This window comes from Gossypium hirsutum, chromosome D11, assembly GCF_007990345.1.
Source record: "Gossypium hirsutum isolate 1008001.06 chromosome D11, Gossypium_hirsutum_v2.1, whole genome shotgun sequence".
Classification (NCBI taxonomy): domain Eukaryota; kingdom Viridiplantae; phylum Streptophyta; class Magnoliopsida; order Malvales; family Malvaceae; genus Gossypium; species Gossypium hirsutum.
In genome coordinates, this window is record NC_053447.1 from 49049932 (window position 1) to 49069073 (window position 19142).

Below are 19142 nucleotides of genomic sequence, written 5' to 3' on the forward strand. Positions count from 1 at the left end.
ACAATCTCCCACTTGGACCACATATATATATTGATTACCTTATAATTACATGTCATTATATAACCTTATGAGCTCAAAACCTTACTATCATATCCAAAAGGTATTCCGAACAATCTCATCCACTAATTATATTAACATAGAACCAATGCGACTTTCATTACATATACTGTAACTAAATTCATCCCTGATCATGTATATTAACACAACCAAATGACATAGATTAAGTATGGATGTGTATCATGAAAGTTACATTCAATGTGATCTAAACATGTATATTTTCAATTGGTCCTCCTTAGCCTTAGTGAGATCAAATTTTATAAAAATTAGAGTGTGAATAAACTAAATAAACTTTATTTCTACAAAAAATATCCTTAATATCTATAAACTGAAATAACTAAAAAATGTGTCTATAACAAAAAAGCATTTAAAATTACAAACTCCCACTAAAATTGAATATCCTGAAAAGACATTACACTTATAAGAGCAGTGTGCTCATAAAAACATTGGGCGGTAGTCCCTTAGTAAGTGATCCACAATCATGGAGTTTGTACCAGTATACACGATAGACATTTGACCATTTTGAACTCTTACTTTAACAACCAAGAATTTAAAGTCTATATGCTTTGACTTTGATGTGCTCTTGTTGTTATTGGAACAAATTATTGCAATTTGTTGTCACAATTTGCTCATTAGTAACAAAATTTTGCCTCAATATTTCATTAAATCAGATTTTGTATACCTGACGATCTCAAACTTATCAAACCTCTGATATGTGAGCATGTGATGGTTTTTTTTAAGATAATGTATGAATCATTTGGTTGCTTTCTAACTATCCATGCTCGAATTGATCAAAGATCTACACAACATCCAAACAATGTACACAATATCTAAACACTTACAAACTTGAATAAATATTAGACTTCTCACTGCTGAAATATGGGGAATCTTATGCATTTCTATAATCTCAAAATCATTTTGAGGGCATTGATTAAGACTATTCTTACTCCCACTAAACTTATGATATATACAATCATTAACCAAAGCCATCTCGTAACCGAATGAGATAATAACTTGGTGAATATTGTAATACCACTAACAAAGGCCTATTCAAGCACATAGATAAATTTCTTTAATTTGGAAACAATTAACTTTGGACCGCTGAGCACAAAGTTTTCTAGTTACACCATATAAATCATCTCATCAATGTCACCATTGCGAAACACAGCCTTTATATCCATATAATGTAGCTCAAGGTCAAAATATATCGACAAAGTCATTATAATTATTTCTCTATAGACCTTCTTAATGTCATTAGTTTTTGAGGTTGTAAAGTTTGTTACTTAACTTGGAGGTTCAACGACATTGTCTTGATCCGAAGTTGCTACTTGAACAATTTCAAGTATAATAGACTTTTCCTAATCATTTTCAATAACAATTAAAGGAATGTGTTGAGAAATATCAACATATTCTTCTCCAAAGACAATGTCCTTAATTTTCTCCCCCCCATAAACTCAACATCCTCAAAAAACTAAGCATCATACATCTTAAAAATAACCTTAGTAGTGGGATCATAAAATTTGTCCTTAGATCTTTCAAAGTATCCAAAAAATCAAAGGGATTAAGAATACTATTGGATGCAAGTTCTTAATTCTATTTTTTTAGAGATATAACTTAATCTCTTATGCCATAACGAAACCGCATTCTTAATAGCTAATTTGTATTTCTTACCTATTACGATAGTATGCAAGGATTCAATCAATTGTCTAATGCCTGGTACTCGAATATTGGCTCGGGGCATTTTTTCTACCCCTTCTTACCCTGAAAAAGTAGGGGCACCTTGCGTCCTTAAACCGATAAACATCTTTCGGCTAACCTAGCCTCCTCCGTCCCTCGAGACCAACAAGGGGTAGTACAAGAATATTCACCTATTGTCCATCGACTACGCCTTTCGGCCTGATCTTAGGCCCTGACTCACCCTCCGTGGATGAACCTTGCGGAGGAAACCTTGGGTTTTCGGGGCATTGGATTCTTACCAATGTTTGCGTTACTCAAGCCGACATTCTCGCTTCCACTTTGTCTACTCCCGCTCACACGGGTGCTTCCCCTAAGGCGAAACGCTCCCCTACCGATGCATTTTTACATCCCACAGCTTCGGCAGATCGCTTAGCCCCGTTCATCTTTGGCGCAAGAGCGCTCGATCAGTGAGCTATTACGCACTCTTTCAAGGGTGGCTGCTTCTAGGCAAACCTCCTGGCTGTCTTTGCACCCCTATCTCCTTTATCACTGAGCGGTCATTTAGGGGCCTTATCTGGTGATTCGGGTTGTTTCCCTCTCGACGATGAAGCTTATCCCCCATCGTCTCACTGGCCAATCTCGACCCCTATTATTTTGAGGTCATATCTAGTATTCAGAGTTTGCCTCGATTTGGTACCGCTCTCGCAGCCCACACCGAAACAGTGCTTTACCCCTAGATGTCCAGTCAACTGCTCCGCCTCAATGAATGAATGGAAAAACTGGTTAAGAAGTCGTTATCAATATGATTTAGTTCAGAATAGATGGCTAAAATTAGTACCAAGACAATGGAAAAATAGAGTCAATCAACACTATCTAGCTTAAAATAAAGATTTAACAAAATGGTATTCAGATGAAAAAGAAAGATTAATTCATTACGAAAAAAATGATTTTCAAGCGAACTCATTACTGACTCAAGAATATAAACTGAATCAAGAACAAAAATATAAAAAATATAATTTTAAAAAACACTATGGATATGATTTTTTATCATATAAATCTATTAATTATCAAGATAAGAGGGACCAGTATGCTTATGGATCACCATTCCAAGTAAATAAAAGGGAAGAGAGTTCTTATCATTACAACATGGATAAACAAAAATTTTTTGATACATTGAGGGATATCCCTATCCATAATTATCTAGAAGAAGGCGATATCCTAGATGCTATGGGGAATTTTTTGCACAGAAGGCTTTTTAATTGGAGAATTCTTCATTTTTGTCTTAGAAATAAGGTCGATATTGAGTCCTGGGTCGATACTAGACTTGTCCATGGCCCGGCCCGATGGCCCGCCCGAAATATGGGAGGGTTCGGGTAAAAATATAGGCCCGAAATATGTGCTTGGGCAAAAAAATGAGGCCCGTTTAAAAAACGGGCCGGGCCTCGGGCACCACTTTTTTGGCCTGGGCCCGGCCCGAATATAATAAATATATATTTTTTAATTTTAATTTTTAATTTTAAAATAATTTTAAAATATTTTTAGTTTTATTTTTTTTATTTTTAAAATAATTTTTTAATGTTTATTATATTCAGGCTCGGGCTTATGATATTTTTCCCGGGCCGGGCCTAGGCAAAATTTCAGGCCCATATTTTGGGCCGAGCCAGGCCTGGGCCTAGGAGGCGAGCCGAAAATTTTTTCTGGGGCCGGGCCGGCCCATGGACTGGTCTAGTCGATACCAGTACCAAGAGTAACAAAAATATTAAGACTATGGTTAAGAATTATCAAATAATTGATAAAATGGACCCTTTTTATTTCACAATTTATCAAGATCAAGAAAGCAACCCATCCAATAAAAAAGGAAGCCATTTTGATTGGATGGGACTGAATGAAGCAATACTAAGTCATCCTATACGGAATCTAGAACTTTGGTTCTTCCCAGAATTTGTGCTGCTATATAATGCATATAAGGTTAAACCATGAATCATACCAATAAAATTACTTCTTTTCAATTTTAATGGAATAGGAACATTAATAAAAATATTATTGAAAATAAAAAAGGGACTCCCTTATAGCACCAAACGAAAAACAAATTATTGGATTAGAGAATCGAAATCAAGAAGAAAAAGAACCCATAGGTGAAGGGGGTCTTGTATCAGATGCACAAAAACAAGGAAATTTTAAATCCGTTCTCTCAAACCAAGAAAAAGATGTTGAAGAAGATTATGATAAATCAGACAAAAAAAAACGTAGAAAGAAAAAGCAATACAAGAGCAACACGGAAACAGAGATTGATTTCTTCCTAAAAAGGTATTTGCATTTTCAATTGAGATGGGATGATTCTTTAAATCAAAGAATAATCAATAATATCAAAGTATATTGCCTCCTGCTTAAACTGATAAATCCAAACGAAATTGTTATATCCTCTATTCAACGGGGAGAAATGAATCTGGATATTTTGATGATTCAGAAGGATTTAACTCTTAGAGAATTAATTAAAAAAGGAATATTGATTATCTATCCAGTTCGTCTGTCGATAAAAAATGATGGACAATTTATTCTATATCAAACTATAAGTATTTTGTTGGTTCATAAAAATAAACACCAAATTAATCAAAGATACCAAGAAAAAAACTATATTGATAAAAATTATTTTTATGAATTTATTGCAAGACATAAAAAAATGACTGAAAATAAAGACAAAAATCATTATGATTTGTTTGTTCCTGAAAATATTTTATCCCCTAACCACCGGTGAGAATTGCGAATTCGAATTTCTTTCAATTCAAGGGATAAAAATGGTATGCATAGAAATGCAATTTTTTAAAATAATGTAAAAAACTGTGGTCAAGTTTTGACTAAAAATAAACATCTTGGCAGTGATAAAAAGAAACTAATTAAATTAAAGTTATTTCTTTGGCCCAATTATCGATTAGAAGATTTAGCTTGTAAGACTCGATATTGGTTTAATACTAATAACGGCAGTCGTTTCAGTATGATAAGGATCTGTATGTATCCACGTCTGAAAATTCGTTAATGGTCCATTTTAATGGTACATTTTCCCCTATATTATGTATGTATCGTGCCGGGTATATGAAAATAAATAGATGGTCACAAGGATTGTCTTACATTTTATTCTGATACACGATACTAATTTAATGACATACATATCAATTAGATCGACAAATGAATCAACAAAATCGTCTTATTTGAACTCTCAAATTTTCTCTTTTGTAGAAATCTCTCATTCTTTTGTATCCCTATACGAATCAAATCGAAACCCGGATTGACTAATTTTATTTGAAAAAAAATGATAAAATTCATAACGAGCTTAAAATCATCGTGTATATCAAAATGACTGGTATTATTATTACTGATCAGTAGAATTCACATTCAAAAAAAAGGGGGAAATTTTTGGTTTTATGGAAAAAAATTCATTCATCTCAGTTATTTTTCAAGAAAAAAAAGAAGAAAACAGGGGGTTTGTTGAATTTCAAATAGTTAGTTTCACTAATAAGATACGAAGACTTAGTTCACATTTGGAATTGTACAAAAAAGACTATTTATCTCAAAAAGGTCTACGTAAAATTCTAGGAAAACATCAACGATTGCTATCTTATTTATCAAAGACAAATAAAATACATTATAAGGAATTAATTGGTGGGTTGGATATTCAGGAACAGTGATTCGATTGATGATAAAGAAAGAGAATTCTTGGTTCAGTTCTCCACCTTAACGACAGAAAAAAGGATTGATCAAATTCTATTGAGTCTGACTCATAGTGATCATTTATCAAAGAATGACTCTGGTTATCAAATGATTGAACAACCGGGACCAATTTACTTACGATACTTAGTTGACATTCATAAAAAGTATCTAATGAATTATGAGTTCAATACATCATGTTTAGCAGAAAGGCGGATATTCCTTGCTCATCAACAGAAAATCACTTATTCACAAACTTCGTGTGGGGCTAATTGTTTTCATTTCCCGTCTCGTGGAAAACCCTTTTCGCTCCACTTAGCCCTATCTCCCTCTAGGGATATTTTAGTGATAGGTTCTATAGGAATCGAACGATCCTATTTGTTCAAATACCTAGCGACAAACTCCTATGTTCCTTTCATTACAGTATTTCTGAACAAGTTCCTGGATAACAAGCTTAAAGGTTTTCTTATTGATGATATCGATATTGATGATAGTGATGATATTGATACTAGTGACGCTATTGATCGTGACTTTGATACGGAGCTGGAGCTTCTAACTATGATGAATGCGTTAACTATGGATATGATGTCGGAAATAGACCGATTTTATATCACCCTTCGATTCGAACTAGCAAAAGAAATGTCTCCTTACATAATATGGATTCCAAACATTCATGATCTGGATGTGAATGAGGAGAATTACTTATCCCTCGGTCTATTAGTGAACTATCTCTCCAAGGATTGTGAAAGATGTTCCACTAGAAATATTCTTGTTATTGCTTCGAATCATATTCCCCAAAAAGTGGATCCCACTCTAATAGTCCCGAATAAATTAAATACATGTATTAAGATACGAAGACTTCTTATTCCACAACAACGAAATCACTTTTTCACTCTTTCATATACTAAGGGATTTCACTTGGAAAAGAAAATGTTCCATACTAATGGATTCGGGTCCATAACCGTCGGTTCCAATGCACGAGATCTTGTAGCACTTACCAATGAGGCCCTATCGATTAGTATTAAACAGAAGAAATCAATTATAGACACTAATACAATTAGATATGCTCTTCATAGACAAACTTTGGATTTGCAATCCCAGGTAAGATCAGTTCAGGATCATGGGATCCTTTTCTATCAGATAGGAAGGGCTGTTGTACAAAATGTACTTCTAAGTAATTGCCCCTTAGATCCTATATCTATCTATATGAAGAAAAGCAATAGTTCATCACCAGAGATGACTTAGAACCAATAGTTCATTATCTAATGGATTTTTTCGTTCTAATACTCCATCCGAGAGTTATTAGTATTTATCAAATTTGTTCCTATCTAATGGAAGGCTATTGGATCAAATGACAAAGACATTGTTGAGAAAAAGATGGCTTTTCCCGGATGAAATGAAAATTGGATTCATGTAAGAGGAGAAAGGTTTCCCATTACTTAGCCGGAAAGATATGTGGTCATGAAATAGGGATTGGGTGGTAGAGTTGTGGAAGCACCTGTTTCTTCCATATTTTGGACCTTAGCTCCATGAAACAATATGCTACTGCTGAAACATGGAAGAATTGAAATCTTAGATCAAAACATTATGTATGGATGGTATGAACTGCCTAAACAAGAATTATTGAACAGCGAACAACCAGAGCTATTACTCATTATTTTTCTTTATATACCCCATTGAAGCTAGCATTGTTATGAACGTACCAAATTTAACCTTTTCATTCTTGACAAACCTCTTTTCAATGTCAGCCATGAATTCTTTGCTATGATAACCTTATTAGATATAATGCCCCTGAATGTTTTAAAGCATGCAATGATGTTAATTAACAAGTATAATAGTAGTTGAATAGAACAAAACAAGCTCACATAATATTTTAAATTTAAATCAAAATAATTTAAATAAAAGTAAACCCATCTCAAAATATCGGACACTCTATTACTAATTCATCTTTGGACAAAATAATAACTTATAAGTGATATCTTGGTGTAGTAATCAAACACTGACAATAAGAACATGTCAAATGATAAATCTACCTTTAGGCCTATTTATTACTCCCCTGCAAAACCAAATAATCGTCACATGTTCATTACAACAATTGTACGTGTAATTTTGTTAAATATTAACCTTCCTTTGGACCAATCAATATTAACTTAAGTTACATGCACACAACCTTTTATATTTTAAAATAAAATAATTTTTCACAACAAAGGTCACTTTGGTGACGTATTTCTTCGATTAAGTTATTTTAAAATACATATTAATATATCAATATTCAAATTTAAAATTTACCCAATATTCAAAGGTCAAAACTAAAATTTCTGATTGCACTATAATTTCCAAAATAACCTAAAATAAAGTTGTCTAAATAGCGCAATAAAAAAACGAAAATCTTAATCTTTGACTGATTTTTTTAATAATTAAACAAGCAACCATCAAAATTTTTAAGATTAAAATACAAAACCAAATTTTATAAAACCAAAATTTTTAAACACTTATTGTCAAAACACCTAAAAATTGAATATATATTCACATAAAAAAAAGATAACAATTTCAATTGAATAAGGGTTTAATGTGCATTCAACCTAAACATATAATAAAATTACCAAAACATAAATTGACAATTCTCTATAGAGCAAAATTCTATATATATATGTTCAAAATATATGTGCTTGAGATTTCTTTAAAAAAATTTAATAGCCAACTAAAACCAAACCGGAAGCATACAATCAAATTAAAAATCATCACTTTACAAAACTAACAAAATATGAATCGGTAAATTTTCACTGAGTTATGCAAAAATTTAAGAATCATTTATTTGCATCAATTCAATATCAATTCATGAAAATTGTCTAATGGACTAATAGTTTGTGCAAATATTATCCCCAAATTCACGCATGATAAAGAAACAAATCATGAATAGATTTTATCTTTTTAACAAAGAATACATAATATATACAAATATAAAGTCTGCTATGATTCAACCCAAAGTCTGAATCCATGAAAAATCAAGAGAATGATAAATAAGGGTAATTATTATTCTGTAAAATTAATATAATAACTTCATGATTACCTTGAAAAACTATAATAATTTCAGAACTATAATAGCAGAAAAATTAATATATATCACTATCATGAATAAAATACCGCAATTATTAAAACTAAACCAACAAAAATTGAATTTGAATTACTTTCTTTAAAAACAACGTATTCTATGATTTCGCAAACCCAAGTCTCTTCTTTTAATTTAATCTATTATTAATTAATAATGTTTTAAAATCATGAGAAACCTATATGATTTAGGGTTTCTAACTGAAAACAAAAAAAAAACGAGAAATCACTATTAATAAAAAATGTTCAACCATGAATCCATTTAATGGAAATCAAACTAAAATCTTTAACTAATTTAAACTTAACCAATTTGTTAAATTCTATTTAAAAATATAATAATATATTTCATAAAACAATATACACCTGAAAACATTAAATATGAATCATATAAATCAATTAAAATTTGACTCAGTCGACTACATTCTTTGAAGTTGATTAGGTGTAGTAGTCACATTATGTGTACCAAATTTCGAGATTTTCGAGCATTAGAATGCCTTCGGTTAACCTCAAGGCGAATTGTTCTTTCATGACGTCAGGCGCATTCGAAGGAAGGTATTTGAAGTTATCTTGCAACCATCTCATCTCTATCCAGCCACCTTGAAACTTGTCTGACATCTTCCTTAAAAATGTCTCGCAAAGGTCCTCTTTACCAGGACCGACCACTAACCCCGTAGCGATTGGCTCATCCATAGGTAAACTGAGTTGTAAAGTTACGTCCTCGAGTGTGATTGTCCACTCACCATATGGAAGATGAAATGTGTGTATCTTGAGTCTCCATCTTTTCACCAATACACTGATAAGTGTAGGATCCAATTTACAACCCTCGAGCATATGAGACACATGTAAGAATCTCGCATCTTGCAAATAACCATGAATTTCACTGGGTGCGGTCTTTGATAAAATTGTGTATGAACCCCTCCAAAACACGATCATCCGCCTATTTATATCAATAAGATAATTTTAAAAAATTAAAAACTTTAAAATTAATTGAATTGAAAATAACGAAATTTAAAATTTTTCCTTACCATTACTGATTGAGTGGTGGAAATGTGCTTGTCGTCGAAACATATAAAAGAACTTGTCATTCGTGAAAAATTAATCAAAATGAATAATCTACGAAATAATAAAATAAAACCATAATATTTTTATACAAATTTATTGAAAAATTTCGAGCAAAATCTTGAGAAAATTGAGAGAATTGAAAGTTTAGAGAGAATGGGAAGAGTTAGATTTGAGTGAAAAATATAGAAAATGGCCTAAGTAGTTATAGGAAATTAAAGTTACCATTGAGCTGTTTCAAAATTTTACCGTTGGAGCATTTGATTTTTTACTGTTGGGGAAATGACCGTTTGAAGAAAGCACATTCAATTTAGGGGTGTGCAAATTTCGGGTAAAGCCGAATTAATTCGGTTAACCAACCGAATTTGGTTAATCGGTCGGTTAACCGAATTAATTTGGTCGGGAGTCGGTTAATACTTTTTTGGAGGTTAACGGTTAATTCGGTTCGTAATCGGTCGGTTAATCGAATTAACCAAATTTAATAAATAATATTATAATATATAAGTATCTAGTCGATTCGGTTAATTTTTTGGAAATATAAATTAATCGGTCGGTTAAGTCGGTTAATTTTTATATGTTTTATACTTGTTTTAACCAATATATATATATAAATTTCGGTTAATTTGGTTAACCGACCGATTTAACCGAAAAAGTTCGGTTCGGTTAATTTTTTTTGAAATAATTTCGATTCAGTTAACAGTTAAGGGTTTAAATGGGTCGGTTGATTCGGTTAATAGTAGTTCGAGTCGGTTAACTGATTGAACACCCCTAATTCAAATGAGCACAATTTCCTGTCACCTGTGTAAAAAGCACACCCAACTAGACGCACTTTCTCATACTCTCTCTAAAATAGATTTATTTTCTTAATTCTTAAAAAAAAACCTGTTTGGCCAATAAACAGAAGTTTCCAACATATACAGACAATTTAACCATTAATTTTAGGGTAAATTACCCAATTTTTTAAGTGATAAAACTTCAAAAATTTGAAAAATAATTTAACCTTAATTTATTTAAAAAGAATATTCTTTTTCTACAGCAACTTTCAATATTTTTGGGGTTTCCCGGTTATTTGGTATTGACTTTTCCGAGGAAAACCCAACTATTTCATATTTATATCACCATATTAAGATTACTCTTCAAATTCATTTTCATAATATGTATTTATAATTATATTTATAATAGCAAATTGACCCTACACATACCTCAATACCACCAAAAACAACACAGCAGGTTTTGATTAAAATTTACAATTTTAAGCACCATTTCTTACCAAAATAAGAATTGGGAAATTGTTCAGAGGCCAACTTACTAATAAAGCACCAAAATATATATCAATGCGAAAAAAGAACCATTGTTTAAAATGATAAATAAATAATGGGCACCCGCTAACCGGAGCAACAAAAAGGCCAAGTCTCAATTCTCATGTTCTGAAGTTAGAGCCATCATTCTACATTAAGCTGCTTATAATGAGGAATCAATCACTCAGCTCAAAGCTCTAACTATTATTTCCTCTTCCAATAACAAATAACATTGATCAATACAAAATTTGAATAACAAAATATTAAAGCATTACAAAGGCTTTTTTTTTGTGTGTTGTGCTTCATGTTCAACGCATTCACCAAAAATGCTACAACTGATTCCCTCCCTTAAATATCTGTGGGATCATTGATCTCCTGAACACACCAAAACGCAAAACAGACCAACAGATTTGAGTGCCTAACACAGGAGGGGAAAAAAGAGATCAAGGAGTACAATATATTCTTAAGAATTACCTCATCTTCGAGCACAACTCCGTCAGGAATCCGCAATGTCAGTCCAGGGCTTGCATCGATTACAACTTTCCCCTTAAGTACACAAGCAGAAACAAGTTAAAACAGCAAAATTAAGGACTCACAGGAGCGCTAAAACAGCAATGACTTAAAACCACAAAGAAAGCAAACCCGTCAATCTTTAACTCGATATAAACCTTCAGGCAATTGCCTCACATCGCATGAAGCAGCAAGTATATTTCTTGCTCCTACTTAATATTCTTAAGTACTATGTCTTGACACATTCTGGACATAGGTATGAGGGGGATATGAACCTCTAAGGACTCCCAAATACATATAAACCATGAGAAAAAATTAGCATACCCACGTCAAACACACATATTCCTGACACTCGCGACCAAATCTCAGTAACACGGTATTTCAATACACATAACAGGATATCAGTATTGGCTGTACTCTTGATTTGTTTCAAAAATATAGTCAACAATCCATATCAAACAGTGCAGATAAATAAATTTTATTCCAAAAAGAAAAGAGCAAGGAATCAAATCACATAATTGAAATTCCTAAAGAATGTATAGTATTTCACTGACAGCACTTTTTGCCTTTTACGGCAAAACGAAATTTTTATGTAATGGATAACACAGAACTAAAATACTTAACAAAACTTCCGTTGGATACAAGTTCCGTCTTTGCACAATTTAGCCATCAATCAATAATTAACACATCATCAAATTATTTAGTGATTTGAAAATACTGAAACACAACATCTGCAACTTTCAGCACTGAAAAGATCATAGCATCAAGTTTAAATGTAATACATGAAGGAAAAGATATACCAACAAAGAAGCAAGATATTGATGCAGGGGCAATAATATGGATACCTTGAGAACTATATCAGCTCCAAACCAAACATCACCATTCACCTCCAAGCTATCCAGCTTGACAATGCTAGGAATTGTTTCAAAGCGGCGCTTGAAATCGCTAATCTGATGAGGAAAACAGAATGTAATAATAGATTCAAGAAAATAAATGCAACCACAATAAATAAAATGCCTTCATGAGTCCATAAACCCTCACCTTTTCAAATTCAGGTCCTAAAGCAATGGAAGGGTCACTAGGACTGACCCTCGCATCATTTCGAACAAACATGCCTTCAGTAAATGAGTAAAGGTCCGACTGTAGAACATAGAATTTTGATGCTTAGAGCCTTAAGTCAGATGAAATAGTACTTTCTTTGGGTTGTAGCATGAAATTATAGTTTATAAAAGAGAATGACCTGGAGAAGGAATAAGTCTGATGTGGAATTCAAAGGAAGAAAACGAGATTGGGGAATGGACATGCCAATTGAATTTTCAAATAACTGCCTCAATGACAAAGCAACAACAAGAACTTTTATCAGTTTCTTGCTTCATATAGAATGTAAAGCTGTCTTGGAAAATTTTAAGCAAAAGGTACCTTTAAAGTAGAAAGGTTATCCAAATTCAGTGCACTGGTATCTACAAGCCTTTTAATGGCTTTCAAATTTAGCCACCTGAGAGAAATGAAACCACAATTTAGCCTATTTGCATTTTTATTAGAACAAATTAAAGGGGCATAGCAGTTAACTTACAAGCTTCTTGTATCAATGAATTTGAATCCTTTCACCGACTTATTATGAACATGACAAAACAGAAAGGAATATGATGAGCCAGTTAGATTAACCAAACAATGTCTGTAAGAAACCACGCAATTCTACTATTGTTCTGTGCAACTTGACATAAAATTTTGGACAAAAAGAGCATATATACACATATTCATGCCTTTTTCTTCAGTGAATAAGTATTATAAGCAACTTACCTTTTCAGAGTGATCTGAAGTGAAGTCTTCAAGCTATATCATAATGAAAGCAACAAAGTTAATTAAGGCTGTTTTGATATATACATAGATATCAAACAAATTTATCAGACATCAAGACGATTCATGATATCACTTGCCTTAAATATCCCTTGGAGCGAACTAGCCATAAAGTTGATTAAACCAGTGGAGGTGGTTGGCGTCACCTGAAAACAGTAAAGACTTACAAACAAATTTTAGCCAAAGAGTTATAATAAATGGAAATCATCCTTGCATACCTCCGAACAATATTCAATACTGTTTTGGGCCAAATGATTCAAGATTTCTAAATTATCAAATTAAGGGGCACAACTAATGACTTGAAGGTCATTAATAAACACCGCAAAATTAAATGATAGGAACAATACAAAGGATACTTGGGTCCACAACATCGGCCACATTATCTGGGTTAACCACAAGGGCATACTCCTTACCCTGGAAGCAATGAGATTAAGAGTTTGCATCAGCTTTCCTCCTGGCATACTTTTGCATTTTCATCCTCATGGATATTTCTTTCTATTTTAGACTTGAGAAACAAAATGAAATATTTTCGAAATCACAAATACCTGAGCAAGTAATACATCAAGAGTTCCACTATTCATTAGGGAAAGGAAATGAGTGCCATGTTTAGAAGATTGCCTTTGCACAAAAAAATAAAGCAATGATGAGACCTTTCATCAATTGGTGACTGTAACCACAATGTAATCCTGCAGAGTAAATAAGCAAAAAGAAAAGCAATCTATCGGGTATTTTGGAAAATTATCAGATCACTCCATAAAATTTTGGACGCATTGATATATCACATGGGGAAAAAATAGCCTAAGATACTACAAGCTCTATGGTGGTGTTCAATTGAACATCAAACTATGATTTTCCAGTTCATCGACATAGGAGGAAATTGGACACTGACAGTAGACCATGCATATTTCCCTGTTCATCAAAATGAAAGATACTGAAAAATGCTAAACTCAGGAAAACATACACCTAGAATAGATCAAAAGGACCAGTATTTCATAACAATGAGAAAAGGAAAGTGAATATGAAGAATAAATTCAGGGAGTAATAGGTGCGGAACTATCCTAATTTGCATTCAAAGTTATGGTTGATTTCTAGAGCCAACTATGAACTTTACCAAGACTTCCAGAAGTTGCTAAATAACATTATCATAGTTCATTCATCACAGAAAAATCTTATATTAACAAAAAAGCAAAGAAAATAATGAAGCTGCACCAAAGGAAGGATGCAAAATTGGGCATACCATTTATCCTCACCTCCCTCGCTGACAAAAGATTCATGTTGAGTACGTTCACCCTACATAAATCCAATTATTTTATCAAGAAGAAGTACAAATCTAAGGACCATAGAAAAGAATTCCAGAACCAGTTATGCAACAAGAAAATAATGGCTAGGTTCTCAAACCTGTTCAAAAGGATGTATATCTAGCTAGGTTCTCAAATTTATCAAGAGGAAGTTGCAAGTTTAAGGAGTATGAAAAAATTCCAGAACCAGTTACAACAGGAAAAGTTAGGTTCCCAAACCTGTTCAAAAGGATGTATATCGACGTCTAAGGTGGAATACTTCTCCAAAGCCTACACATGACAACTTGGCTGAGTACCTTTGCTGAGATACAAGGTTAAGAACAAAACAGTGTAGGAAAAACAGATCACCTTTACGATATCTTTGTGTGTGTTCTTTGGGTTCATCAAAAGCAGAGGAATATTGCATCCGTACTTCGAATTTAGTGACTACAAAGAATTGAAAATGTTGAACTAGTGAGCTCTAATGCTATAAAAGAACAGTATATACAACAAATAACTGGTAACCAACCTGAATTTGGTTAACAATTAAGTCAAGAGGTGTTGACCCATTTTTAACTTCAATCAAAGACCTGTGCAAAGGAGAAGGGAATTGCACAAATTCAACTAAATGTCCAAATATTTCTATGACAAGAATGACTCAAATATCAAAGACCAAAGTAAAGAAAGCATGTCATTTCTCAAATAAAAACCGGACAGTTCTTAAATTCTCTTGAATATTAAGTTCACCAAGGAACTAAGTAGTAAAGTATTTAAGCATATTTCATGTGAAAATGCCTAATATAATAACAACAAAGATTCATCCAAAAGGGTGGTAGAACAATATTTTGAAGTAAGGGATGTCATCACAAAATTAGAAGATTTAACCATTTATATCAAACAAGATTCTATTCAAACCATCTTCATGAAACCAAAAAACATATGTATATCACAGAAACTATATTCATTTATGTAGAGGCAAGTCTTTAATATATAACTATGGAATCATCAAGAAATGCTTCTCTTTTCTTGGAAAAAAAATAAGTATCAAACTTCCAGAAGTTAGATAATTGCTTACTTGGGACCATTGAAACCCATATTCTTTCCCAAAGCTCCATTATACTTCACCACAACAAGCTTATCCAAAAGCTGCTTAGAGTCAGCAATATCTGCTTCAAGACAGAAAGAATCCAAACAAATTATACAAGCTGAACTCTAATGTACTGTTATATTTTTCTTGATGCTATATTTGGAATACAATAAATTCACACGTAAAAGAATAATGAGAAAATATTACCACAAGACATAGGTGCTAAGTTATCATAAGGAACAACAAGCACTTCATCACTTGCACTGCCTTTGCTCTCACTTGTGCTCTCTACTTGGTCCCTTTAATCAAATATTGAATTTCAAGTAAACCAGACAATTGGAAATAGTTCCAATACAAAAACAAAGAACAGAAGAAACAATGCAACAGCAAACCATGAAAACTCAACTCGTATAAAATAGACAAACTTCAGAGCAAGAATTCCAGACAGAGACTACAAAATAAGAAATAAACCTATCATTCTGCACAATTATCAGAAGTAAACCGATAAGAACTGGGAAAAGGATATTCTCTCTATACTAAGATCCTCAATCAAGCTACTTAAGCAAGGAACCACTTAGTAATAACTCAAGATTCTGTCATCTAGATATCGAGAAACTCATGTCTAAACCTATCATTCTGCACAATTATCAGAAGTAAACCGATAAGAACTGGGAAAAGGATATTCTCTCTATACTAAGATCCTCAATCAAGCTACTTAAGCAAGGAACCACTTAGTAATAACTCAAGATTCTGTCATCTAGATATCGAGAAACTCATGTCCACAACTCAAAATCACTCTTAAATCATCCATCAAGCACATCCAATCTTACAACAATTACTGCCAACAAACTTAGCCGGTCTCTTATTTCCTCTCTAGTTAAATCAATAAAATCAGCATCCAATGCACACCTTATAACCTACGATTTTTATATACAATTTCGGTCACAGCAACCACAGTTCAGATATAAAAACCCACCCTAACCCCCAAAATTAGAAAAAAAAAAGAAAAGAAAGAATCCATCCTATCAAAACATTCAAATCTCAAACCCAGAAAAAGAAACTTTAAAAATATAATAAAAACATACTTGATTGTAGCCTTCTTCCCAGTCCCCTTTGCTCCGTCTTTTTTCTTCTCCAACATAAGACATTTAGTTATCATGTTACATATCAAGTAAACGAACTGAACAGAATCATTGGCCGGTATTGGATAAGTAACCTTCTTATAATACTCCCACGGGATACCGGAATCAACCAAGGCAACAATCGGGATCCCCAACCTTTCCGCTTCCAAAAAGACGGAACTTTTCCTCTCAGTGTCGAAAATCACAACACAATCCGGCATTTTAGTTGGCGCGAAAACCAATTTCTTGTGCCTAGACCGAAACTTCTTAGGACTACAACTGTTGGTCAAAAAGCCACGCATCTTCCAAAGGCTACTAGCCCTTTCAGGGCTTAAGCTGGTGACTCTGGAGGTCATCTCGTCGATTATGGGTTGGAACAGAGGGTTAGTGTTGATGAAGAGGAAAGAGGAAGAAGGATCACGAGAGAGGCAGGAAAGGAAGTTGAGAGCATTGCGGAGACAGATTAGGGTCTTGTCGGAATCGATAATGGATTGTCTATTTCGGAAGCCGTAGGTGAACTGTTTGAAGTGGTGGGTTGTTACTTGTCGGCCGATGTGAGCATTTGTTGTTAAGAGTTTTTGGATTACAACCGAATGGATTGTCATTTTTTTCTTATTTCTCTAAGGAAAATAAAATTGGCAGGGGAAACTAAGGTTTGATGGGTGAATTGAATCTACCCCAAAAGCTTTAACTTTGGTGAAGCATTTTGAGTTCAGAGATTTTGGGATTTAGGGTTTAAGAGGGGATTTCCAGATTTAAGGAAAGCTTATATACGAACAATTTGCTATTTGAGTTTAGGTAGCGGGATATTTGGATCGGTTCGGGTCCAGTTGAATCAACCCTTTAAAACTAAAAAGAAAGGTTAATATTTCCGCTATTCAATTTTATTTTTTTTATCATTATTACAGATTTCAAAATTAGCATAATAATAATTTTAATTTTTAATATTTATAAATTATGCGAATTTAATTTTAGATTCTAAAAAATTCAACCATTAACATTTAATTTATTTTTTTAACAATTTTGTTTTTCTTTATAACATTAAGGGTTTATTCATAAAAAAATGAGAAAAGAAAAAATCATTATATCATATTTTTTGGTGTTTCAAATTTTCTTTTATATTTTCAATCAAATTTAGTTGAGAAGTTTGTCTTTTTAGCTTTTTAGGTGAAAATGGTTAAAAAGAAAAGCAAAATTGCAAAAAAAAAAATTAAATTACACAATGTGTAAATGTTGAGGGCTAGATTTTTTTAAAATCGAGACTAATTTGGCACAATGTATAAATATTGAGGGTTTAAGTTGTTATTATGTCAATTTTAAAAGTTGTCACCGTTAACGAACTGGTGACAAAAAAAATACTAATAATTAGGTAACTATTAATATAGATTCCCAAAAGAAAATTGTTATTTTTACATACAAGCAATAAAATAAATTACAGAGCCAATCATCCATGTTTTCATTTTGATAATAAAAAATAAATTAAATTCAAATATAGCACCATCGTTAGATAAGTTTTTTTTTTAAGTTTTGGTCACTGTTGTTAGATTTTTTTTTTCATTTTAGTATCTCATCATTAATGTGGCTAATGACACTGTTATTGTACACTTATTTTAGTCTCTCAACTTTAATAATTTTTCATTTTGGTCCCTCATTTTACCTTTTTAATTTCCTTTAAGTTTTTTTTCAATTTTTAAGATTAAATTTTATTTTTTTCGGTAAAAGGGGAAAACCTAGCTTGTTACAAGAATTATCGAATATTTATAAGGGAAAACTTGGATTTTAAGGGAAAACGATTTTATCTTCTTTTTTTTTAATTTTATTATCTATTCCTTATTTATAATTAATTTTAGTGTTTTTTTTTCAAGCAAAAACGGAAAACCTAAATTTTTACAAAGAAAATTTAAGGGTAAGTTTAGGCATCACAAAGTGATTGGATAGTAATATAATTACTAAGGTAGTAATTACATTCTCTTGTAATTATAAGGAATTCTAATTCTCTAGATATGTTTGACTAATAGAATGTAATTATATCGTAATTTTATATGTCATATTTGATAATTTAAATGATAATTACACAACTAAGTAATTTTAAATTCTAAAAAATATTAATTATTACAGAAGTTATCAATAATATTTAAGAAAAAAATATTTAAACAAATAAAAAATCCTAAAACCAAACAATCATATATGATACGATAGTCCAAAAGTATTTGACAATACGATCTCTAATAAATTAACAAGAAAAATAAACATGCCAAGCAATTTTACCAAATTACTCTAACATTCAATATTTGTTGAGGTATTCTCTCTCTAACATTAAATATATACTCACTGTTATCATCGATTGATCATTGACCAAGTATAAATAATTAATAATAAATAATATGTA

The 19142-nt window shown here is 32.2% G+C and overlaps 2 protein-coding genes across 4 annotated transcripts; one reads left to right on the top strand and one right to left on the bottom strand.

The window, feature by feature from the left end:
- The first annotated feature begins 5610 nt into the window (after window positions 1-5610).
- Window positions 5611-6681, top strand: LOC121223193 (protein Ycf2). Its single transcript, XM_041104312.1, has one exon. The coding sequence runs from the start codon at window positions 5611-5613 to the stop codon at window positions 6679-6681; it is 1071 nt and encodes a 356-aa protein (XP_040960246.1).
- A 4273-nt stretch (window positions 6682-10954) lies between these two features.
- Window positions 10955-17575, bottom strand: LOC107913328 (UTP--glucose-1-phosphate uridylyltransferase). Of its 3 annotated transcripts, none has more exons than XM_016841881.2 (19): window positions 16718-17575; window positions 15840-15931; window positions 15621-15714; window positions 15075-15135; window positions 14915-14992; window positions 14786-14836; window positions 14506-14558; window positions 13814-13886; window positions 13625-13682; window positions 13487-13533; window positions 13349-13414; window positions 13212-13244; window positions 12985-13022; window positions 12831-12906; window positions 12652-12735; window positions 12453-12551; window positions 12257-12361; window positions 11376-11447; window positions 10955-11276 (listed from the first exon to the last, which is right to left on the bottom strand). In XM_016841881.2, exons 1-19 carry the CDS (start codon window positions 17356-17358, stop codon window positions 11250-11252), a joined length of 1848 nt encoding a protein of 615 aa, XP_016697370.1. In that variant the 5' UTR covers window positions 17359-17575; the 3' UTR covers window positions 10955-11249. The 3 variants fall into 3 exon arrangements, 2 of the variants coding, with proteins under 2 accessions (XP_016697370.1, XP_016697371.1); XM_016841882.2 differs by having other exon boundaries at window positions 15621-15711; window positions 16718-17565; XR_005920548.1 differs by lacking the exons at window positions 10955-11276; window positions 11376-11447; window positions 12257-12361; ... (3 more) ...; window positions 12985-13022; window positions 13212-13244 and having other exon boundaries at window positions 13356-13414; window positions 13814-13954; window positions 16718-17564.
- Window positions 17576-19142: the final 1567 nt, after the last annotated feature.